We start from the raw sequence: 22,453 nt of genomic DNA on the forward strand, positions 1-22,453 counted from the left end.
TTTCAGACGCTCGTTGGGCTTGTCGTAGACGAGCCACACGCTACTGAGCAACTCAGCAAGGACACAAGGACGATAAAAGAAGAGGCCCACAGCCGAGGCTGAGTCTCATGAAAGGGCTGAAGCCTTGCACAGTTCCGTTTGGCAAAGAAACATAGGGACCCGTCCAGCGATGGGCCTTCTCTTCTGGAAGACATGCCCTGCTCAGGGGAGTATCATGCCTGCCAGATCTCTTATCTAGGTGGCTCGCACCAGAAATGTGTTCTCCGAATGCGAACAGATGAGGCTACGCAAAGCCGCGTGTTGTACAGGTGCCTCATAGCCTGCCTAGTCTTCAACGCCGCTCTCTTCCACACGAAGTCGTCAAGTCGAGGAGGGAGGGACGACAAGCAGCACAAGATGAAAGGAGAAGAGGGCGGTGTTTTTTTCGGATTGGCTGCACAGGTGTTTCTTGTCGGCCTCATGCCACAGTGCATACTACTTTTTATTGTCGACGAAAACGGAAACCTCCACATCCGCTCTATTACAGGGCTTGGGAAGTGGAACCCCTCGCGTACTGTAGTGCGGGGGACTAGGGCATAAGAGGGGCTGATTCCAGAAAGGGTGTGTTAAGAAACGTGGCTAGCTAGAGGATCGACGAGCGCCTTATCCTATGGTCCTTCCCTCCCACCGATGCGCTTTTTACCAGCAATCACAGTCCTGCATCACGCGGCATTCGGCGATATGAGTGGCCAACGCAGCCCCTCAACGCTGGGCAGGCGGTCGCAAACCTAGGACCCTAGCCGTTCAACGGCAGATCAGCGTCCCCGAAGTCTGAAGAGACACATCGCTTCCCATCATGCAGCGGTGCGAGCCGTTGCATCCTGCGATCGGCATCAGTGCGTCACTCAATTCATAAGTTTGGGGTGCCCGAACACCGACACTAGAAGTTCCCTTCATTAAAAGAGTGTATAAACACACAGCCTCTAGTCTTCGCAGGCAGCAGATCACATCAAACCCCGGACAGGGCTTTAGGGAGTTGAATAAAAAGAGTCTCAACACCGAGAGTAAGAATACCAAGGCCCGCGCGCACAACTTGAGGCGATGGCAGCAGCTCTCGAACCGGGACAGCACGTAAGTGCCATCCGCGGGAACCTCTTCATTGCACGTACGGCGCGCAGACCGTCAGCGGAAGATCCCACCACGGGCAACAATTTGCCTTCGCAACTCCTTCTGTGACCGGAGCTTATCCAGCTCCTTCACGATGACTGTCTTCTCTAAATCGCTCGACGCAATCTGAAACGGAAACCACATCAACTTTTCACATAGCATGCCGTCGGCTGAGAGCCACCGTATCATCGCAAGATGGTCACACTTTCGGAACTGACTAGGACAGTACACAAGAAAGCGTATGCTCTACATAGAAATAAGTCAGATAAATCCTGCACAAGAAAACAACGAGTCGTGCTGTGCACCGGTGCTTAAAGGACCCCATGGTATCTGGCGCAGGACGAGACTGTCTGTCAGGAAGGGCAGCTGGCACGGCGCGCACAACTATGTAAGACAAACACAGCAGTACACAGAAGCCTTGCAGCCAGAGGGCATAGGGGAAGCTTCCAACATTGGGGTGAACGACGTGGCAATTGTACCATAGCACTTCACGGTTTGCTGCTCTACGCATGAAATTTCTTACGGACACAAGACAACCACGTGGCTCGAATGCTTTCTTCAGCAGCGAGCCGTGCGGCTCCCCTCAACCTGCCTGGGTGAGACAAACGACTACAGATATGCAGTCCTGCACACATATGTACACTTCGAAAGAAACGAAGGCGCGTGTCGTCTTCCGGGGCTCAAACGCCGCTTTTTGCAGGGTTGCGCGGTGACGGCTTCACACGGTGATGCGCTTGGAGAAGAACACAATCTACTCATCAGGTTCTCCTCCCGTAACTGATGACGCCCGCCAAGCGCGTACGCATGCTGACTGGAGTAGATATGTACGATCGGCTGTGAGTTGATTCTCCTGATGTCTCTGGCTACGTCACGGCAGTATGGTACAGAGCCGCTCATTCTTTGTGAAGCAATGAAAAGAAGACAGAGGTGTCTCCCTTACCAGGACCTTACACTCCAGCAAGATGATGGTGAAGGTGGACCTCAGATCTGAAGGGCAAAGAGACGAGCAGGGAGCTGGAGTCGAAGCAATTTGCCTTCGCCTTCAAGCATGCGAGCTGTTGCACGCAGCCCCCTACATCCCGAACTCTCTAGTCGACAACGACACACGACAATGCATTTGAAAGCTGCGCCAACGTGCGTGCGGCAAAAGAGCTTCACACAGAATACCCATATTCACTTGAATGTGTAGGCAAACACAAGAGGTGCGCTGCATCCAACGGAAACTCAGAGGAGGGGCTACTGTGGCCTCTGCTGGTAGCGGAAAAACGAGTGTCCGCGGTGGCGCGTGCCGGTGTGTCGCTGCCTTTACCTCACGACCGTGAATGCATAACGCACTGTGTGCTGATGAATGCAAGCCTGGTGCGACAAAGAATGATCTGTGTCAGTACCCCGCACGACACCACGTCAAAAAATAGAGCAACCGCGATTCACTCGGAAGAGAATAGCACGCTTCTTAAAGCACCATGACCCTTCGCATCTCATCACCTTCGTGTCCTCCCGGCGAGGGCGATCCAACTACACGGGCCGCCCCGCCGCTCCCATCAGACAGCTCGAAGCGGCATCGTAGCAATGCTATCTATCTCTGGCGTGGGAATGAAGAGCTACCAGAATAAAACGACTGACAGCGCGACCCTCGTGTCCACAACCGGGCAACCAATGACGCGGTGAACTGTCAAGTTACAACCCCGCCCCAGAGGGCTCTCAACAGGTTACATAGTTAACGTCGTGCGAAGAGACTCTTCTGGAGCGGCTTCTGAAATCCTATTCAAGCTTTAACCCGTGCATGCAGAAGTCTATGCAACTTGTAACGCGTGGGGGTACTTGCCTTGGAGGGTAAAGGTCCTGTCACGCAGGCAGAGGAAAAAACCGAACAGGCAACAAGATGAGCAGCAAGCCCCATAGATGCCAGGCAGAAACGAGATCATGCTTGCCTGCCGTAGACACTATATGAAGCGGAGCCTGAGGGCCGCTTGATCGACCCCCGACTGCCCCAAAAATCACGTAACCACAGTCCTCCACCGCGACTCGTGCAGCACATGAGTGTAGCGATAGGAGGCCAGGCTCCTCTAGGGCGACGAATCGTACGGACCCAAGGCAAACGCTGACAAAGGCCCTGACGTTTTTCTACGGTAAAAGGACGCGGATAATATGGTGAACAGCGGCTCGGCGGTACTGCGCAAGGAACCTTACAGACTGACGATCCCGCTAGCGTAGTGCGCGCGCCTCATTTTAGATCTTACATCCTTCGAGCAGACACTAATTTCTCCCCTCTGACGGCAGAAGCATTCTTCGTTGCAACGTGTCTTGACTGAGACCCTTACCAGTCGGAAACTCCGTACCGTCTCGTGAGTTCGAGAAAACTTTTCCACGAGCCATCCCTCTCAATGCGGCGCTGATACCAGCTGTACAGGCATCCGGCAGTTAAGCCGCCCAAATGCCCCGTCCACGATATACCCTGCGCAAACTGGAGAAGACGGGAAGAAGGGAAGCGAGCCACCATGTGTGGCCGAGAAAGAAGCGCCATAGTGAGCTCCGTCAAAAGTCCCAACTGCGCGAACTGCAACGCGGTGACGGGCAGAACTGTAAAGGGCAAACAGCAATGACACAGGCAGAGGTATGGCAGTATGAAACTGTATCGCCCGATACCGAAGAGTGCCGGCTCAGTTGAGTGTCCACGTAGACAGAGATCATTGAACAAAGCAAGGAAAACTTCAGAGAGGGGCAGTGGAGCGAAACTTGGCCAACCACGTAACGGATTTCACTTTGCGAGGAGTCGGTGTTGGACTAGGGCTACCGCTTGTGCGTACGAGTGTTTACGTCGCAGGAAGCTCCAAGACAAGAGACTTTCAACAGCAAAAAGGCACAGGGAATTAGAATGGACATATCGCAGCAACCGAGAAAAAAAAGATGCCGGCGAATACATCTGAAGGAGGCAGAACGCACCGGCACGTCGACATCTCTCGTGTGGGCAATCTGCTCCCGCTGCCTGCCACGCAGCCTCCTCCCGACAGAATCGTACACATTCGGCTGGGACCTCGGGCCCCGGCAGGATAGCACAGGAGGATCGACAAATTCAAGTCACCCCCACGGAAACGTATCCGACACGATTCTACTAGAAATTCACACCATATAAAGTTGCTGCTGCAGGTTCCGCACGCCGTTGTAGCCATGTAGAGGCTCCCAGAGAAACTAGTGCACACCCAGGCGGTGCTGTTGGTAAACTGGAAATCCATAACAAGCCAATGAAGGGACACATGCGGCCTGCCGGAGAGACAGCGCGGAGTCGTGACGAAACACAACGCCGCGCACAGAGGAACGCAGCGCGTGACAGTCCCTTTGAAGGTTCATTGCCCTTACAAGGTATAGGGAGGATTCTGAACAGCTCCCTCGAGTTCCTAGTGGCCTCAACCCAGAGGAGACTGTAAGCAAAAGCGGACGCCCCCAGCACGGGGCTTCGGGAGGCGAGGAAATGGCCCACACCTCCTAGGAAAGAAGAAAGGCCGAAAAGCGATACAAAATCTCTGTCAGTAAGGTCCGAAGACAGCAGACCGAACAGCTGTTGAATAAAAAAGAGATTGAGGACCAAGTGCATAGCATTCCGGTGACTCAGACCTGCAGTACAAAAAGACAGAAAGGAAGGCGTCGCTTAGCCGCATAAACTGCGAAACTTGAAAGCACCAGCTACTGTCACCGTAGCTTCTTGCAAGCTGAGATCTCGAGAAATCTCGGAAACAATTTTGCCTCACTACCTGTTCCTGAAGGCAACGCATACGTTCAGGTTTGCGCTTGAAGCAGAGGTAAGGCCTCCGCAACAGACCGACTTAAGCCTCACAGTTCCGTGCCCGCAAGAACATTGAGAAATACTGTCAAGCCCGAGGAAGAAAAAGCGTGAGCGATAGCCGGATGGAACCAGAAGAGAATAGCTTAAACACTTATATACTAGAGAAGTTGTTAAATGCACGGTAAAACTATTTAATGCACTGACACCCTCCTGTGCCCCACCTTACATGCCGTAAGAAAGGTGTATAACCTGCCGTGCCGCAACCCCTCCAGAGAAAGGACGAAATTTCTGAACAGAAAAGACTGGAGCCTCCCCCCTCCCGTTGCCAATTGCCAAGCTGCAAACACTGCCCCATTCGCCACTATAAACAAGGCAAGCAGCTTTCTTTGGCCGTAGAGCTGGCTGCTGAGCAGGTCCACTAGAAGCAGCGAACCGAGGACAAGGAAAACAACGGATGAAGCTCGCAGAGAGAGGCTTGAGGAGGCGGTTTTGTGCGATTCTCCGTCGCCTTCACATTTGTATCGATGCCGGGAGTGGACAGACCTACGGCATCCGGATGTTGGTGAGGAGACAGAACGACTAGAGGAGGACAGCGTCGCTGTACAAGCAGAAGCGCGACGATAGGCCTGTCGCGATGGAGAGAGTGCAGCAAAAGTGGGGCATCTGGAGGACTTCGGAACAGCGCGCCATGACGGTCGAACATTAGGGAACCCGGAAGGAGTAAGAGAGAAAGAAGAGGCAGCGCCACGCTGCACTCGACCAGGGCTCGCCGGGAATTGGGAGGCAGAGCTATAATTAATTTTTTGTACGCTAAAACTGGACGAGAAAGCCAGTGGCGGGGACGCCTGGTTGCGAAGAGAAGCCGAGAAGCAAGAAGAGAACGACACAGCATGAGAGGATGGAAGACAGGCTATAGCTCCGGAAGGGACCGATGGCGGCCCTGCGACAGAAGACGACGGATAGGACTGGACGGGACACGATAACAAAGGACATGACCGACCGTGCCACTCGTGAGCCCCAACCTGTCTCCGCGCCTGTCGGGCCCTACACGGTGGCAGCTCGCTACGAAAAGATATGTACCTCCTCAGAGGAGAGAATACGGTGTCAACAGGCGGCTGCGCAGGAGTCAGGAATGCCCGGGCCAGCGAAGAAAAAGGTACGCACGGTGGGTTCGGCGATAAAGAGAGAAACTGAGAGAAACACCGCGACACGAGGTACAAAGAAGGATCGGAAGCCGGGCCAGTCGCAGGCAGGCGCGAGGCCAGTCCGCTTGTCTGGTGCACAGGTAGATGAGTCAGACGTGACGGAAAGCGAAGCCGAGAAGGGACCCAGAAAGAATCCAAAGGTACTCTCTTCGGACCTGGCATTGCTAAAGTGACAAGCACAGCGGCAGGAGCAACTGAACGGCAAGATTGCCCGTGCACCTGCGCCATCGTTCACCCTGCCACAGGCTGACGAAATTGAGTTCAAAGACATTTCCCCCTCGCGCAGGCGCCTACAGCCATTGTGAAGGCAACCCAGGGGCCAGAACATTCGAGAAGGAAGAATCGATTGTTTTGTTGCACAGATAAGCTGATGCATGCAAAAAGCGTTTGCTGGTTGTCTTTTAGTCACGTGGCTGCTCCGTTCTCCCTATTGCTGGCATATATTCCGGGAATGGAAAAATTGCTACAGCAATTCACCAGACTTGGAAAAATTGGGAAACGTTCGAAAGGCTTTGTTAAGGAAGTTTGACGGCACGTCGCTTTGCTATTTCGGCAAGACAAGCTGACTGCGAGCGAAGTGCTGAAGTGCGGCACGTGTGCGAACGAAAAGCAGGGGTTTACAGAGGAATGCGATCTATGAACTGCTATTTTGACTGGTAAGGTTTCCTTTCTAAACTTCCCGTCGCCCTAGTTTCTAATGTATACTGAACCGATCCAGTTAGGCGGCATCTGCGAAACCGCCACCACCATTCCCAACTGGCTGCCGCGCTGTCGCCGCATAGCAGTGGCGAGCCGACAATCTGATGTGGATACGGTGGGGGGCGGGCGCGAACGCTACGTGGCTAACCAAAAGTGATCTCTTTTCAGTTGACATAGAGAAGAAAGAGGTGCAGACTCGGGGCAGACTGTGGCTCCACATCATGCCTCAACTGCAAAGAATTTGTGAAGCGGCTCGACTCGGAGTCATGTTGAAAGCGGAACGCGCTGAGAGATTGTCGCCAAGACCCTGTGCAGGTGCGTCAGGGCAAAATCAAGAGTTCTGCACGTCGACAGAAATTAGCACCGTCAAACAAACAGCTGACAAATCAGAACCTGCATGAAGCCAATGAGATTTCAGGACCGTCAGCAAATGTGCTCGAGACGGAAGGGCAGCATTTACATTCTTCTTGCATAAGAAGATATACAAAACTTCAAGGAGAAGCGCCACAGATGGCAATGGAGCGTCTACTCTGTAGTACTGTCGGAAGACCCGAGGTCCTCTTCAGCCTCCTGGAGCGCCCGAAGATCTTCCTTCTCGCCAGCGGAGGCTTGTTCACCTAGTTCTTGGTCTCCATTCCCGTCAATGCCGGTTACTTCCGCCGGCCCGTTCGCTGTCGCTTCAGCGGTCTTCTCCCCCGCCTTCTCGTCCCCTTTCTCCGTCTCCGCGGGCTTTCTTGGCATCTGCCTGTTCTGGAGGTAGCGGTATCGCTTTGGTTTGGTGCGATAGACGGTCGTTGCCGGGCGTGCGAATGTTGCATATGTTGATGGCCTGGAGTAATACGTTGTAGGGTAGTATGAGCTGCTGTACAGAGGCTCGTACTCTTCGATGGCACTTCCCTTCGAGTCCGCCGCGTAGGTCCTGTATCTCTCCAGTGGCCTATAGTCCGAATACGTAGTGATTGTCGAGGGCCCACGGTAGTACGTCGTCGTCGGTGCAAACTCCGTTGAGTAGTCTTCTGCGAAATCCGAGTCTTTCGAAAACGTATCCACCGTACTTCGGTAGTATGTTGTCGCTGGTCTGGCGTAAGTGTATGTTGTGCTCGGCCTATAATAGTACTCGGTCGTGCCGAAGTCGTATGATTCTCCCTTGGAGTAGGTCTCGTACTCCAGTGGGCGCGAATAGTAGGTCGCGTATTCTAGTGGCCGGGAGTAGTACGTCGTTGTCGGACGGCTGTAGTAGCTCGTTCGTGTGGTGGTATAGTACGGCCGGGAGACTGCGAACTCTTCACTGCTGCCCTTGCTGGAGGCTGGCGTGTAGTACGCGTCCGATCTGTAATACGTCGTAGGATAGAAATAGGTAGAAGGGCGGTAATCTGCCGCGTACGTCATCGGCGTATAGAGCGGCGTTGAGTATGTGCTGGTACCGAGGACACTCCCAGCTTTCGATGTTGTGTAGTAGGCACCGCTATATCCTCTTTTCCGAGAACGCCCTATCTGACGGGGCGCCGCGGAACCCTCAACGGTCGCATCCGGTCTGGCAGTCGGAGTTTCCGTGGAGGCATTCTCTTGTCCATTCGGCAGTGGAGACGTTTGAGTTGCCGGAGTTTCCTTAGCAACAGGCCCAGCATCTTTCGAGACTTCTGGCTGTTGTGCTTCTGGTGTTGCAGCGGTGTTAGTTTTCACTGCAGTTTCTGGGGGAGACGGTGGTGCCGCCAAGGCAGCTGGGGCCTTATCTGTTCCAGGACTTTGAGTCTGTGGAGCATCCTGTGTCTGCTCAGCTGCGAAGCAGCCGGCACACAACAGGAAGAAGAGGAACGGACAAACTGCTGTAACAGCGATCTTCATGGTGTCCCAGCAGGCTTTGAGCCGAAACGCAGAGTTTACAGGTAAGGAACCAAAATATGAAAACGCTTCGCCGGGGATGGCACCACTGGTTACCAATGTCAAAGAAACAGAAATGGAGTGCTAGTTGCTTCGAGAACCGCAACGAACAGTGACAAAAAAGTGATGTGTCTTCAGTCCAAGATACTCGCGGTACGCCGTTCCGCAGGTATCCGTTCGCCTGCCACGGCGGGCGCCTGCACAAGAGGCAGAGAGCTAGCAGCCTCCCGAGACTGATGTACGTCTGTTGGTCGGCCTGCTCTGTTGACACGTGCGCTCAATAATCGGCTCCTGACAATTCACAGCTGACAAGGCTGAGCATTTCTGGTGTAACAACTGTCAGTGTCCCATCCGCCAGCAATCCCAAACGAGGAACCACCCTAGACAGTCCCGGTAGGACAGGATGGAGACTAGTTAGCATTCTCACGTGCTGCAGTTGCTGTTCGCTCAGGAGCAGGAAAGCGTGCTCCGCAATACTGACACGCGAAGAGAAGACATAGATCGTCTCTCTTGGTTTTGTCGCGCTGGTGTTTTCCCTGTCTCGTACCTCAGTGCCCCTACGGTAGGCACGCCACCACTGTTCTGCACCTAGCACGGAAGCCAGCATCGCTACGAACTGGTGTATCCAGAGGGGCCCCGAAGAGGAGAGCGACATTCTCGTAGCTGCGCAGTGAATTCCGCCTGTAGCGGCAGCTCGCGCTGCCATCAAGACGCCTGCGGAAAACAGGCCGCGGGAGTCCGACACAGTATGTTGTAAGCAGGTGACCGCGGGCTCCAAGGGCAGCCGAAACCTTAATAGCCTGTATGCAGTCAGATCTACGAAACACCGCTGCGCTCCCGGCGGTCAACAGCTGTGAACATTTGAGACAGTGATAGGCTACGCGCAGTTGCTCTTTCTGCTTCGGTTACCCAGCATCGCACCAAGAAAACTTCGACTCCCTGTAGTGTGGCTTGCACCGTCACGCTTCAGGGTAGGCTGTGTTCGTTGCGGCGGCGGGTCGACGTGAGTCTCTAAATTGCGATAGCGAAAATGCTAAGAATCGGGCAAACGCTCCGCCCGACCGCTCGACGCCAAGAGTCGGCTGGCTGGACTCGTTGTATCGTTGGGAGACACATTCCAGATATTGTGGAGAAAGCTTTTTGGCCAGCAATTGTACAAGAAAGTGCGGAGCCAAGACGGACCTACCACCATTCACGGAGCATACCTCGTCTGTCGGGTGCTCTTCGTCCGCCGTTTCTCAGAACCGCAGGCTAAAAGTGAAAGAGTTGGGCCTTCGTGCGAAACCGGGGCGCTTGCTCACCAACTAGAAAAAGAAAGGAAACTTCCTGTTCGGTCGCGCTGCCGCGCAGTGCTCGTTCGGCGAAGTTCGCATCCCCGAGAACGAGGCACCTCTTGCGTATGTCGGATGCTCAGGGCGACACCCAGTGTCACTCGCCCTCTCGCTCCCCGGCGGTAATCTCTCCAGAAGCCAGCCTAGGAAATTGCGTGTGAAAACTGTGCGGAAACAGAATCATCCCTGTCAAACCGCCATAAATGAGAATGAAGCTCTCTAAAGATTTTCCCCTTCCAACTCAGTGACCACAGCACCGTCCACACACAGCAAGTCTAACTATGCGCGCGAACCTGTGCCGACACCTAATAGAGCCACGCGCGACGACAGGCGGTCAGTTCATCCGTGCCCCTACAAGCTGATTGCAAGTAAGATCTCCCTTTCCAAAACGATGAACAATGCCCCAGGCGCCCTCGAGGGGGAGTGGTGTAAGCAGGGAGTATCGAGGCGAGAAAGAAAGTTCAAGTTGGAGACGGGTAGCGAAGGGTCGTTCGCCCACCCTAAGTGGACCGAACTTTGCCGGCTACCCACGGCAGTCTTGGCCTCTCCACCAAAAAAATTGCGGACAACTGCTCCTGTGGATCCTCTCCGGATAAATTGCAAACTGGCCGACGCAGCCCACACAATCGAAGCACAACGCTTAATAGGTAGCAAGGAACGTGACCCTTTCATAGCTTCTGGCCGAAGCCCTCTTGGCTGTTGCTTGCATTACAGTGCCAACGCCCGGCCTCAGACGTGGCCCGGTCGGTTGCCGGGAAGTCGCCGACAACGCTCCAGGACTGCCGCTCTCCGTCCATATATGCAGTCTTCAGCACAACAAGATAGTGGAAACAAGTGCCGGTGAGTGTGCGGGAACGATCGGCCGCTGCCAGGTGTAACCTTTGACGCCAGGGCTCAGCGAATTGTTTCTGGTTCCCGTAGCTCCACTGTACCGGGTGTTGGGCAGGGACTGCCGCGACTGGGGCATGCACACTTCGCTGCATGTGAGTACCTGACAGGGCTGCACACCATGTGGTTTGCCGCTCGACAGACGTTGAGCGAAACTCGTACGCCTGACGTCGTCATGGCGTGGTAACTGCGAAAGGAAATATGCCGCGGCGAGTGACGCTGCGTTCTGTATTCCTCAGCGTTTGGTCTCGGTGTCGGCTTCTGCTCCGTTGGCAGCTGCTGCGAGAAGGAGAAGGGGACCCGGCGTCTCCACAGCCACGGGCAAGGGGGACTGGGAAACTATAAGAACTCTTTGTTTGCTTGACTTTACTGGTGCTGTACCTCTAGTGAGCTCCACCGGTTGCACTTTTGCTTCAGCTGCTTTTTTCCTTGGTATCTCCGTAGGCAAGTGTGCGCGCCTGCCTGTTCTGTTGCAAAGTGACCAGCTATCCGCGTCGGTCCGGGAAAGAGGCAAACGAAGAAACGAGGAGAGGACGGCACAGGGTCAGCCCCATCCACGTCTAGCGCCACTTCACTTCTACAGCTGTTCTTCTTTAGTACAGTTACCCCAATTCTACCACTTATATCAACACAATGTGTCCAGGTGGTCCAACCTCTACTATTTTAATAATCATTTGTCGTAGTGGCGGACAACTGTGGTGTCGAGATTCCCCCGATCAAGAGCAGATGGGTCCAAGGAAACAGACCTGTTGTCTCCTCTGAGCTCCCCCGACAGGTGTATCTGCCTTCTGCCTTCTCTCGTGGGTTGGTGAGCGCGGGGGGGGAGCGTGGGCATTCAGGTCACTCCCAGCCGTTCCCTAGATCCTTGTTTCCCACTGCGAGGAAGGACGAAAAAGCCCGCACTTCTGCCCTGTTTTCTGGGGACGGGAAACCTTCCAGCAGTTCTACCGTGGTGACGCCGAGGCCTCTACTGTCTAACAGATTTGTCGGCGCAGCAGATGCTGCTGAGCTCGGGTCTCCGCTTCCTTCCACGCTGACGACAGTTCTTCGGTCTGGATACTTGTAGCACCTTTACTCTGTAGCTGCCGTGAGGGTCGACATTCCCTTCTCGAGGTTTTCTCCGTGTCGCCGTTGGCGTATCCACTAGTGTTTTGCTGGGGTCCCTGAGATCTCGTGTATTTTTATACCCTTCGCCACGATGGAGTCTAGCGCGCCTTACTCCCGTGAGGAAGGGTTTGGCGGAGCTTCCCCGGCAACCATCCGATCTTCGTCATCTTTGTCGTCCGATCGGTCGGAGGAGTCTTCCTGTTCTCCCTCATATCAGCCATTTCATAGCCAACGAAGACAGAACAAGCTCTCGGCTTATTCCTCAAGTCCTCGTACGTTGTCTTCCATGTCAACATCGTCTTCTACGTCCACTTCTTCCGGAGTTTCCCACCTTGCCTCTTTCGAAGTGGCTCAGCTTCCTTGCTTTCCATCTGCTAATGTAGCCCCAGCTTCTGCCTCTCTATACGAGGTCCGTTATGATCCGTCTGGTGAGTCTCCGGCCCGTACCCTCTCACCGTCTCTTTCCCGATCTGCTTCTCCATCTCCTCCTGCTCCCTCTTCTTTCCTTGGACCACAACAGCAGTCTTCTTCTGCGTACTGCAATCAAGTAGAGTATCCAACTCATCTGTACAGGCCTCCCATCCTCTCTCCACATGGGGCTGTGATTCCCGCTCCTGCTTTAGTTCACCATGGCTCCCGCCCTCCACCTCCTTTGCCCCCTCCTGGGGCGATCTCCATGACGGCCTTGAGCGGTAGAGGCAAAAGAAAGAAAGAGAGCTCATCATCTTCGTCTTCACCTGGTTCAACTGTCAAGCCTTCTTCCAGCCTCGGTTTTGCACCCTTCAGCATTGCAGCGGGGGAAGAGATACGCAACGAATATATTAGCGGGTCGGACAACGCCATCTGCTCATGTTCGTTCTTTCGTGACGCACCTACTCACAGTTGTCCTTTCCATTCCAGACCCTCTTCCTCACAAGGGACAGAGCTTGGGTCTCGCGTGTTATCTTTACTTTCCTCGCTTTTCTCCATCTTGAAGTCGGGCTTCATAGCCGTGGCACGGTTCGCCGTGGGTCTCTCTTCAGGAACAGGAAGATGCCGCGCCTCCAGCGCTTCTCTGATTCTGCGGATGCTCCTCTTCACTTGCGCGGTCCTTGCAGTTGTTCTTCTTTTTCAAAACACCTTCAGGAGTAAACACGCTCACTTTCACCCGCCAGTCGGTCTCGCACCAAGTGAAAATCTCGTAGCATCTCCCGACTCAGTAGAGAAGACTGAAGATACTTCACCTACAGACGCGGCACACAATGATCTTCTTCCCCCAGATAGCGAAGACATGGATGGAGAAGACGAGAAGGTAGACGACGAGAGTCACACCGGGGTTGAAGGGACACAGGGAGCGCTAGCGGTGATGGGAAGCACATTACTTGTCAATCCTCGGGCAGATCGGAGGAAGATATCAGGCCGAGAAGTCTGTCAGACTGGTGAGCGATTAGCGTTCTCATCTCCTTGTTTCCGCGTTCTGCACAAGGGACATTTTTCTCCTCCGTGTCTATCTATCGCATCCTATGCATTCAAATGCACCGCTTGTTCTCTTGTTCCTCTCCGCCCTCCATACGCAGCGTGCGCTGTGTTCCGAGCTCAGAAGTACCGGGTATATTTCTTTGTAGTGGTATGTCAACGATGCACGCGGCTGCACTTCTGAAAGACAGACAAAAGAGACTCCAGACGCTCCCCCCCGCGCAGGTGTCGTGGATTCTCAGCACTCTCGTGGTTTAGCGATCACGTCCGTACGTTTGGTGCGTCTGTGTAAAGAAGGTTTTATCCTTCGCAGTAGCATACGCTTCCGTGGCTCACGTGATGTTTCTTCGTTATTGTGGAGAACGTTTGACCTGCAAACAGAAGGGTACATCTCTCATACTCTCCGACTGGCACACGAACGGTCTTTCTTCTCACTCTTCGGGGACTCAAAGGCCATGAGGAAATTTGAAGCAAGCGACGTCTTGGGCGTCGGTGACGCTTTATACACCGTAAGGGGAGGGCACCTTGCTATCCACTTCAGTCTTTCTCTTTCTTATTTCTCCTCAGTTCCCAACTGAATACCTACCTGTACATACGCAGACGTGCACAGGTGTGGGGGTCTCTAGCCCTTGGATGGACGGGCTCCCTCAGCTTTCCGGCGATTCCCTAAGTCTTCTTCATGTACAGAAAAAGAGGGACGTATGTGCGGGTAGTATCCGTGTGATTTTGTCTAGACTCGAAGCTTCCGCTTCAGTTTGTCCGTACGTTGGCGCCCGTTGCAGGGTCGCTCGGGCAGCGTTGTACGTTAGATAGCCGGTTGCATGTGAAATGCCTGTGTATGAATATTGAGAGAAGATTGAACTCCACATGATTTCACCCACTCTCTCCACGGTTCTCTATGAGATGGCCCCTTTCTCGGCCTGAACGTTGCGTCTCGTTTCCGATGCTGTTATACGTGTGCTGACGACGCTGTGGATGAGTATGTGTATGTCTACCTAACCCGATGGTTACCCGATATATGAGAGTAAAGGCACAGACAGAGCATACGCAGATCTAACCCTAGACCCTATTCTGTAGAGATAGTCATGAGGACAACATCCTGGGTAGAGGACGGTAACAACTGCGTTTTTCGCGTACCGTGTATCTGCGACATGGCTGGTAGTTCAACCAGTACCTGCGACTCAGATCTTAAGCAGACCCACCTGGGCTGCGGTGTCACCGGGTCCCTACGGCGGACGATATACATGTGACGTGCATGGGCCTTTTTTCTCTTTCCTCACTCTATACAAATGCCAATATATAAGAGGAAAGCAGCAATAGAGCCTTTCTACATCTCAGCGGCATCACGTCGCCTATAATTCCTGTGTAATTTGGTAATTTGAACTCGGGCGCGTGTCTTTCTACACGGGACCGATGGCTTTCTGCTTCGCGAGGCCACAGCCTTTTTTTTCCGTAGAGTTTTAAAGTCCGCAAGTAGGCACCATAGTTGTAGGCATACGTGTGTATAGGTAGTGTAGACTTTAAACTTCTACATACTTTGTTGCTTTTTCTCTCTTCTCAGGTGTTTGACTCATCGTACGCCATCGGCCGAACGAGTTACGACCTGAGACCATTCGACTCTCAAAACTATCTCATCGGCGCTACTGTAAGATTTTCATCCACGCTTTGTTTCTCTTTGATTGCTGCCAACGTATACAAAGAGTCTTGCTGTCTATGATCTACACACTGGCCACTTGATTGTACATGTGTCTGTGTAGGTCTACGCGTGTGACTTGTGAGTCAGTGGATGTTTCACACACAGTCTTTCGGAATAGCAGTTTTTACCGTAGGGGTATTTTCTTTGAATCAGATCGTGTGGACAGAAAGCAAATATCTCGTGTAGTCGCGCCATATGATCTTAGCGGTGACTGGCTATCCAGTGTCTCTGTCGGCCCCAGAGCACGGTGTCCGTGGAAGAAGGATGGTGGCTAGCTCTCCTCATCATCTCTGCCTTTGTTCTTGTACCTGCTGCGTATCGAGGTGTTCGTTACCGTGCATGCGTTTCCCACAAGCCACGAGGTCGCTGTAGGCTTGGGGCGCATGTGTAGCCGCTGTCTAAACGGCTGCTGAACTTCATGCCAGGGGGCGTAGCTCGTGTTCTTCTACAGCTTTCGAACCGTGCAATGCGTCGATCTGTTCTATGGAGTTGATCCACTGAATAAGTTTGGAGAAAGAACGCTGCAGCTAGTCCCGGTGCCTATTGTGCTCAGGGTAAGTTATCTCTCCCCGAAATGACACATTCGCTTCTTTCATCGTCCTCTTGTGTTTCCCTGTGACTGGTGTATAGGATCGTCTGGGAGATATAGAATCACAATGGGAAGCCCTTGTTCACGATGAGACGGTGAGTATATTTCAGCGGTCTGGTAGGATCACTTGAGTTAAAGAAGGTGTTTTCAATGTGGGGTATTATAGATGATCGGAAACAGTCTTCAAGTGCCCGAGTGACATCTCTTTTGTTCGTTTGTTCTCTCACGTGCCGGGGTGCGGCGTTGCTGCTTTTTGATGCTGGGTGATTGGTCCTGGCAGCCGGCCGTCTTGAGCTTAGTGCAGTACCATGTGATAGGTAGCTAGATAGTTTTCTGCTGCACCACCATTGCACTGTGGGGAGAGGGGGAGGGGGCAGTGCGCATCCATACCGTGACATCGCTTTGACTTTCCACAGTCATGGATCTAAGGACGAAGTCCCGTCTGCCGCACCCCCTCGTATACAAAAGCTTCTCGAAGGCTCACTTGATTGTTCTTTCCCTTAACGTCAGACTTTCCTTTGCTCTGAGCACATTCTGCGTTCAGTCAATCCCCTCCGAGCACAATCTGTCTATCCCGCTTTCCTACCCGAACAGCCTCGCGCTTGCTGTTGTAGTTTTCCTCATCTGATCGCTGATGGCCCGCCCATCCAGCGGCTGAGAGCACACCGCAGATCTTTGTGCCACCAAGTGACTTAATGTCATTCAAAAAGCAGATGATATCATATCCACAGACAGTGATCTTTTTGTTTCGTTCAGACCGGACATTTCTTTGCTGTAAGGGAAGCGATTGCTCATATCGATGAGCCGGAGACTGCGACTCAAGGGAGTAGCTCCTCACCTGATTTGACAGCGGCGCCTGAGGTAGAGGGCCAAGCTCCTGGGGCCGGGCCGACTGGAAAACAGAGCGAGAAGGTGAAGGCAGAGAAATCGTCTCCTGCTCCAGTAACTGAGGATACGAGCCCACCGAGTTCTTCTTCGCTTAAGGTGAAACCAAAGACGACCGCCGAAGAAACCTCGGGACACGCAGACGAGGAACCCAAAAAAGACAGAAGAGAAAGAGAAGCACAGCATGATGTGACGACGACATCGGAAGACAAGAGCAACAGGAAACACAAGAAGTCGACGGGGACGGAAGAAAAAGTAACGGGGAAGAACACGGATGTGACTCAAGAGAAAACGCAGAAAACACAGAAGAGGGTAGCAAGAGATGAGGAAAAAAAGAAACGGATTCAAGGCCATTATCATGCCGTCATCGAGGAGCTTCAAATTCAGGACAAGCAGTACACCCTTCTCGAATCGTGCCGGACAGGTGAGCCGTTTGCTTTTGTTAAACGAAGAGGAAAAGACTCATGACTTCGGCCTTGTCTTCGTGACTGATTGGTAGATGAAAGAGAGATGAGACAGAAGAGGCGATACACGACTGTTAAAGTGCCGACGCCACCCCTCACACGTTCGGAGTATCTTTGGTGGGGAGGGCACAGGAGCGAAGGAGTCTAACAGCAGGATGTCCACGATGAAAGTCACAATGGATATACATGAATTATGAGCGCGAATATCTAGAGGACGTTCACACCGGGTAGTCGTCTTCTCTCTGCACCGTCTTCTCCTGAACGCTGCCTTCGCTCGCTTGGCGAATACACCTGTAGACACTGCGTCGAATGTTTCCAGTGCTACTTTCTCAACAGCGAGAAGGGATCAGGTGTTGCTTACCGGGTGGGCCCCTGGTCTAGAGTGTTACTTCTGTCAGGTCAAGCCTAGTTTCGCTAGTCTGTCTCTGCGTGCGTATACACGCACCTTCAAAGTCTCTTGTCTCCGTGAAAAGCATGTACTTTCTTCTGCAACGACGTCAATCGTCCTAGTGGTGCAAGCGGTCTCGTTTACTGACAAGCAAAAGGTACAAGAGTGTCTACCTTTGTCTTTCTACCTGGGCGTATTAGCATGAAATAGAGCCACAAATCTATTTGTAGTCCCTCTCATGCAGCTGTGGCACGCTGGGGCAGTTAGCAAGTGTACAGGAACTTCAAATGCGTGAAGGAAAGTGAAATAGCCCGTTCCGTACCTGAGATCACTAGTCGAAATCAACACCCGAATGAGGGGGGGTGCTTCCTTTGGTTGATGAACGGGTTGTGCTGCTACTTCTTCTGACGTGATGTCTGGACACTACAGAATTCAACTTCTCTGCAGGAAACAAAGGGTTCGAGGTAAGTGTGTGTATCAGCAAAGCGGTTGTCTCTTCCCAGTTGTCGTCGGCGCCTGAGTAGGTGGGCGCTTATCAGAGAACGAAAGCCATCGATGAGTTAGTTAATTATCTTATTTGTTGCTTTCCAAGTGCCACTCACAAGTGGTTTGTCTCCGCCGGTCTCCAGTGGAGAGTCAGGAGCCCACGATAAACTATGTAGAATTCAGGATCGTCCCCTGCCCTCAGGGAACACGCACGGCAGGATCCAAGTGCAAGGCGCCTAGTCCTTCTACATACACGTGTCTTCATAACAGCGTCTTTCCTCTATATGAATCCTTTCATATGCGTATTCTTTGCTCTTTCTCTCAGGGAATGGTTGGTTTGCGAGACACGAAGAATACGTTCTATCTTCTAGGTATGGTTGGAAGGTGATGAGGGTACTCACTGGTATCAGCCTCCAGGGGTCTAATGTCGTCTCCGCATGCGTAAACAGGGTGTGCCTGAAGGTGAAAATTATCTGTATGAACACTCGAATCAGTGTGAGACAGCCTCTGTCTTGATAGGGCTGTCTCAAGATCGCCTGTCTTGTAACTCTGTGCCCTCACAAAAACGAGCGTTGTGAAGGCGTCGACACACTATCTCGAGAGCGACAGTGCGTCAAAGCCTTTACTGCGTGGCACACAGTCAGCCGTTACTGCCTGTTTTCGTTTCTTTTCATATAATGACGTAGGCCGCTCTGTCGTGATCTGTTCTCCAGAACCCCGTTTGGGTCGCGTGATCGTGACTGAGCATGCAGCAGTACATCGAAAGTATATGAGCTTAAATCAGATATGTGACGCCTATGCCCATGGCAAGACACAGATCATAGCCTCCAACCTTTTGTTTCACTGTTGGCGTGTGAGCTGTGTATCTCCTCAGGTCTCTGTGAGGGAAATTACTGCAGGGGCGGCAAACGTGGAGAGAGACGAGGTGAGCTAACTAGTGGTCTTCCTGGCTGCTTGAGTTGTCTGACAGAATCACACCTCTAGTTCGAGAAGTCTGCCTACTTGTCTACCTGTATCAGACTGATTGAACAACTTGAAGTCTAGTCAGAAGAAGCAACGGAAAGAACTGACCGTTCAGTTTTCCACACCATGGCAAGCGATTTTGTTCTAGACCTGTTTCTTCCTTCTACGGAAACATGCGATGGCCGTGCCGTACAAGTCTCTACAGCCTCACTCGCGTCGCGCCACATGGAGTCTTAGCCGCCGTAACAAGGACCGGGTTTCCATGGTGTTAACACCACCTGGGAATACTCTGCTGCAGCAGCGATGTTGGTGTTAATGACGACTCCTCATACTTCATTTCGTGGTTTTCCTTGCGGGTTTCAGAGCCAAAGTCTTTTCAGGTGTCGTGTATGTGTACACACAGATGCGAGTGTCTTTGTGAATTCATGCTGCCTATGTCAAATACGATTGGCAGGCGGAAGTTTCTAAGCGGAAGCTAGAAGCTCGCCGTTGCGTATCCGTAGGTTTCTACAGGGACAGGGGAATCTGTATGCGTACCTGTGTGGTCTCCGTATGTGTTGTAGTCCCTTTCCTGTTCCATTCGACACTTGTTTTACTCACCTCTCCAGCGTGACTTTGGATAGACGGCTCACGCCTCGACTCAGAAGAGCTTGCACAAACCCCCAAACACCTGCAAGCTTCAAGGGTTCCTGTCCCTGACAGGTTCCTGTTGGCCTGACCCGTCGCCTCTTATCCCGAGTTTTTTGCCCAGGAGGGCACTTCTTCTTAAGGTCTTGAGAGATCGAAAGACGTTCCGTTTTTCTCTCCTTCCTACTGCCTGTAGGCCATGGTCGCTTGGTACTGATGCAAAAGGAGGAAGCGAATGGAGAAGTGCCATGCCGCTGGAAGACTTTGAAGGTACCGTTTTTTTTGACGCAAATGAATCGCTGTTTTCTTCCAGCGCAGAGGGGTGCGCAGTGTATCAGTCTCGAGTGTACTGGTTACACGTACGTATACATCGATGGTGAAAATCTGCTTGAGGTCTTGCAAGTTCTTGACATGTTTTTTGAATTCCCATGTCCGATTCGTGTGTAGGCCACCCGAAGTAGCTGAGCAGTGCGGGGTTTGCTTCCGGTAGTTTGTTGAGAGCATTCTGAGCCTGAAAGAAGGTGATGATTATTGAAGCCCGACACGGGAGTGCTTTCCCGAGGCGTGCATATCGGTTTGACTGAAGTCGTTAAGACACACTAAGCCACTAGGTACTGTATGGTGTGTGTATGGTCCTGGACCCAGGTCTTGCGCCTTCCTCGAGAAATCAATTTCACCGACTATTCTTCAATAGCAGTCCGGGGCAACCGGCTCGCTATTACATCTCAGGTAGATTCAGTGGTGTGGATCGGGCGCTTCAACGCTCCTGAGGAGATACCGGAGAAGAGAGAGACAGGGACAGGCGAAGGCCCGGACAAACACAAACCCAAGATGCTCTTGGAGAACCCGACGGACCTTGAGGTCCTTTCAGGTACGGCGCGCCTCATCCAGCCGACTAGGAGATGGTGAAGAGCTAGATGTGTGGCATTCCGGAGTAGGGGCGTATACTCACCAGTTGTCAGTTGGCAGCTTTCTAGGGACATCGGTAGATTGAGAGGCGCATGGGTCAAAAAAGCGAGAAAGAAAGACCGAGGCGGAGTCTGAGATCGCGGCTGTAGAGGGAAGAGTGGGTTCAATCGTAGGAGTATACGCGGGGGGACATATAAGAGCGCACAAACGCGAAAAAGACCCGATCAGGCAGCGTATCATTTTTTTCGCGGCTGGGCTGGGGCCTGCGTGCGGGTACTCAGGCCTTCCACTAGGTTACTCCGCTGTCGAGGTGTTCTGTGTGCGGCACTCTTCTCATGTTGCTTGGATTGTATAGGAGGGCAGGTTCTGAATTTCCCGCGAGATCATGAATGCCGTATTGTTTACTGTAACATCGAGGGTATCACGTTCTCGGACAGGCTCCTCATTGCAGGTGAGGGAGAGCACATGAACAGGCATGGCCCATGGCCTCTGAACGTACATCCTTTTGTGCCGTCTGGGCGCACGCATGGGTGAATGGGTAACCGGAGTTCATCGATCCTCGTAGATGGTCACCGTTTCCTGTGACTCCGCCTGCTGTTGAGAAGCAACACCGAAGGTCCGTAAGGTGGCGAGCGCGGATTTTACGGATACCGCGCAGACCATTTCCGCAGTTCTTCGTGAACCTGTGCCAGTCCACGTGCCCGTTGTCAGTCCACTTGCCCGTTCACTTGGCTTCAAGGCAGACACACGGACACGCTTCGAAGGTTTGCTGCATCTACATGCCGCCAGTCGTTGAGTGTCGCGATCTTCCCCTCTGGGGCTTTTGTGGGCACGCCTATGTGCGACGCATTGCTATAGAGGGGTGACTCATAGTCCACCCTGCGCCCCTCCTCGTGGTGGCGTCGTTCATTGTGAGTCTTCTACAGATCGGAACCTGGTGTGGAGTGGAGTGGTTCAGAGTGATTGACTGCCATGTACGCCTTTAGCGGGTTTGTGGCTATCTCAGCCTGCTCGTCGCCCGGTTTCATCTGTTCATCTCGTTGCACTCTCCGGCCACACACGCCGTTCCGGGTGTTGATGCCCGGGTCGGAGTACTCGATCGCATGACCGCCAGCGTCCAGTCCTTGCCCGATCACGTGTATGAGTGCTCCCTCTACGTGTTACTCGCGCGGTGAACCCGTCATAAGAGATGTCACAGCCACTGGGTGTACTGCAACCGTTGATGTGTGCTTGTCTTCAGCCTCAGACAAAGTCAAAGACTGGCAGGGTCCTCGGTGCATGGCGAAAGATCAAAGTTTGCATGTGTTCGCCCTGCCTCCAAGATTCGAGTTCTGAGGTCCAGCGTACGGGGAGTCAACCGACCCCCTGTCACTTGAGATCCTGCAATACGAAGGACCTCACACAGATGGTCTTCATGCACGCTCACGGTGCGTCGCTTTGCTCAGATGACGTGTCTGCAAGTTCCAGCCAGTACCTTGAAAGGCATTATCTTTCTCTATTCAGATTAATAATGCCTTCCTGTTTTCTGCGTGAGTCGTTCTACGTGGAGCTCGCATAAAACACTGGAGGTCTGCTGTGCACGAGACGGCAGCTTCTAGTGTAGGCATTTCGTGTGTGACACGACGCATTCAGAATTGCAACGGAATACATCGCCGTACCAAGCCCGCTCGCATTCGAAAAAGAGAACAGATGAGTGACAGATCGTCTCGTCACCCGCGTTCGGTGATGGAAAGTGTATACGACAGGCCGCCCGAAACAGTCGGAGTGAGTAGCAGATCTCTGTTTGGCTACCGGCTGTCCCAGACAAGAGAGATGTATTGAGCTGGAGCGTACGCTGGCGGAGGGGTCTGAGACCCAGTCCGTTATGTATGCTCGTGCGCGCAACGCCCTAACACAGCGTTGAAAATCAGGCTAAGCGCATCACTTCTCACGGCTGTAACGCCCGCGCTTTGA

At 52.9% G+C, this 22,453-nt stretch overlaps 4 protein-coding genes across 4 annotated transcripts; 1 reads left to right on the forward strand and 3 right to left on the reverse strand.

Annotated features, from left to right (window-relative positions):
• Nucleotides 1-758: 758 nt before the first annotated feature.
• CSUI_003586 (rhomboid protease rom6) lies at nt 759-6,908 on the reverse strand. Its single transcript, XM_068063782.1, has 5 exons — nt 5,154-6,908; nt 4,504-4,758; nt 2,972-3,726; nt 2,087-2,133; nt 759-1,272 (listed from the first exon to the last, which is right to left on the reverse strand). The coding sequence occupies exons 1-3, from the start codon at nt 6,358-6,360 to the stop codon at nt 3,464-3,466; spliced, it is 1,725 nt and encodes a 574-aa protein (XP_067924242.1). The 5' UTR covers nt 6,361-6,908; the 3' UTR covers nt 759-1,272; nt 2,087-2,133; nt 2,972-3,463.
• A 303-nt stretch (nt 6,909-7,211) lies between these two features.
• On the reverse strand, nt 7,212-8,107 carry CSUI_003587 (uncharacterized protein; the record flags this gene model as incomplete). Its single annotated transcript, XM_068063783.1, has 1 exon — nt 7,212-8,107. A coding segment is annotated over one exon (750 nt), but the record flags the coding sequence as incomplete, so codon positions are not given.
• Nucleotides 8,108-9,390: 1,283 nt separating this feature from the next.
• CSUI_003588 (uncharacterized protein) lies at nt 9,391-10,934 on the reverse strand. Its single transcript, XM_068063784.1, has 2 exons — nt 9,918-10,934; nt 9,391-9,426 (listed from the first exon to the last, which is right to left on the reverse strand). The coding sequence occupies exon 1, from the start codon at nt 10,713-10,715 to the stop codon at nt 10,395-10,397; it is 321 nt and encodes a 106-aa protein (XP_067924244.1). The 5' UTR covers nt 10,716-10,934; the 3' UTR covers nt 9,391-9,426; nt 9,918-10,394.
• Nucleotides 10,935-11,061: 127 nt separating this feature from the next.
• CSUI_003589 (uncharacterized protein) lies at nt 11,062-22,453 on the forward strand. Its single transcript, XM_068063785.1, has 12 exons — nt 11,062-13,456; nt 13,875-14,002; nt 15,055-15,138; nt 15,820-15,873; nt 16,535-17,087; nt 17,945-17,979; nt 18,327-18,372; nt 18,876-18,926; nt 19,788-19,861; nt 20,237-20,462; nt 20,856-20,951; nt 21,741-22,453. Exons 1-12 carry the CDS (start codon nt 12,130-12,132, stop codon nt 21,833-21,835), a joined length of 2,769 nt encoding a protein of 922 aa, XP_067924245.1. The 5' UTR covers nt 11,062-12,129; the 3' UTR covers nt 21,836-22,453.

This window comes from Cystoisospora suis (assembly GCF_002600585.1).
Source record: "Cystoisospora suis strain Wien I chromosome Unknown contig_1627, whole genome shotgun sequence".
NCBI lineage: Eukaryota > Apicomplexa > Conoidasida > Eucoccidiorida > Sarcocystidae > Cystoisospora > Cystoisospora suis.

What these genes read in the sequence shown, in the direction of transcription:
- CSUI_003586 (XM_068063782.1), bottom strand. Translation starts at nt 6,360, where the DNA reads ATGGCGCAGGTGCACGGGCAATCTTGCCGTTCAGTTGCTCCTGCCGCT. An exon ending in ATACACCTTTCTTACGGCAT is followed by an intron (nt 4,759 to 5,153) that starts GTAAGGTGGGGC and finishes TTTGTACTGCAG; the next exon opens with GTCTGAGTCACCGGAATGCT. An exon ending in CAGAATCCTCCCTATACCTT is followed by an intron (nt 3,727 to 4,503) that starts GTAAGGGCAATG and finishes TGCCCTTTACAG; the next exon opens with TTCTGCCCGTCACCGCGTTG.
- CSUI_003588 (XM_068063784.1), bottom strand. Translation starts at nt 10,715, where the DNA reads ATGAAAGGGTCACGTTCCTTGCTACCTATTAAGCGTTGTGCTTCGATT.
- CSUI_003589 (XM_068063785.1), top strand. Translation starts at nt 12,130, where the DNA reads ATGGAGTCTAGCGCGCCTTACTCCCGTGAGGAAGGGTTTGGCGGAGCT. An exon ending in TCGGTGACGCTTTATACACC is followed by an intron (nt 14,003 to 15,054) that starts GTAAGGGGAGGG and finishes CTCTCTTCTCAG; the next exon opens with GTGTTTGACTCATCGTACGC. An exon ending in TCTCGAATCGTGCCGGACAG is followed by an intron (nt 17,088 to 17,944) that starts GTGAGCCGTTTG and finishes TGGACACTACAG; the next exon opens with AATTCAACTTCTCTGCAGGA.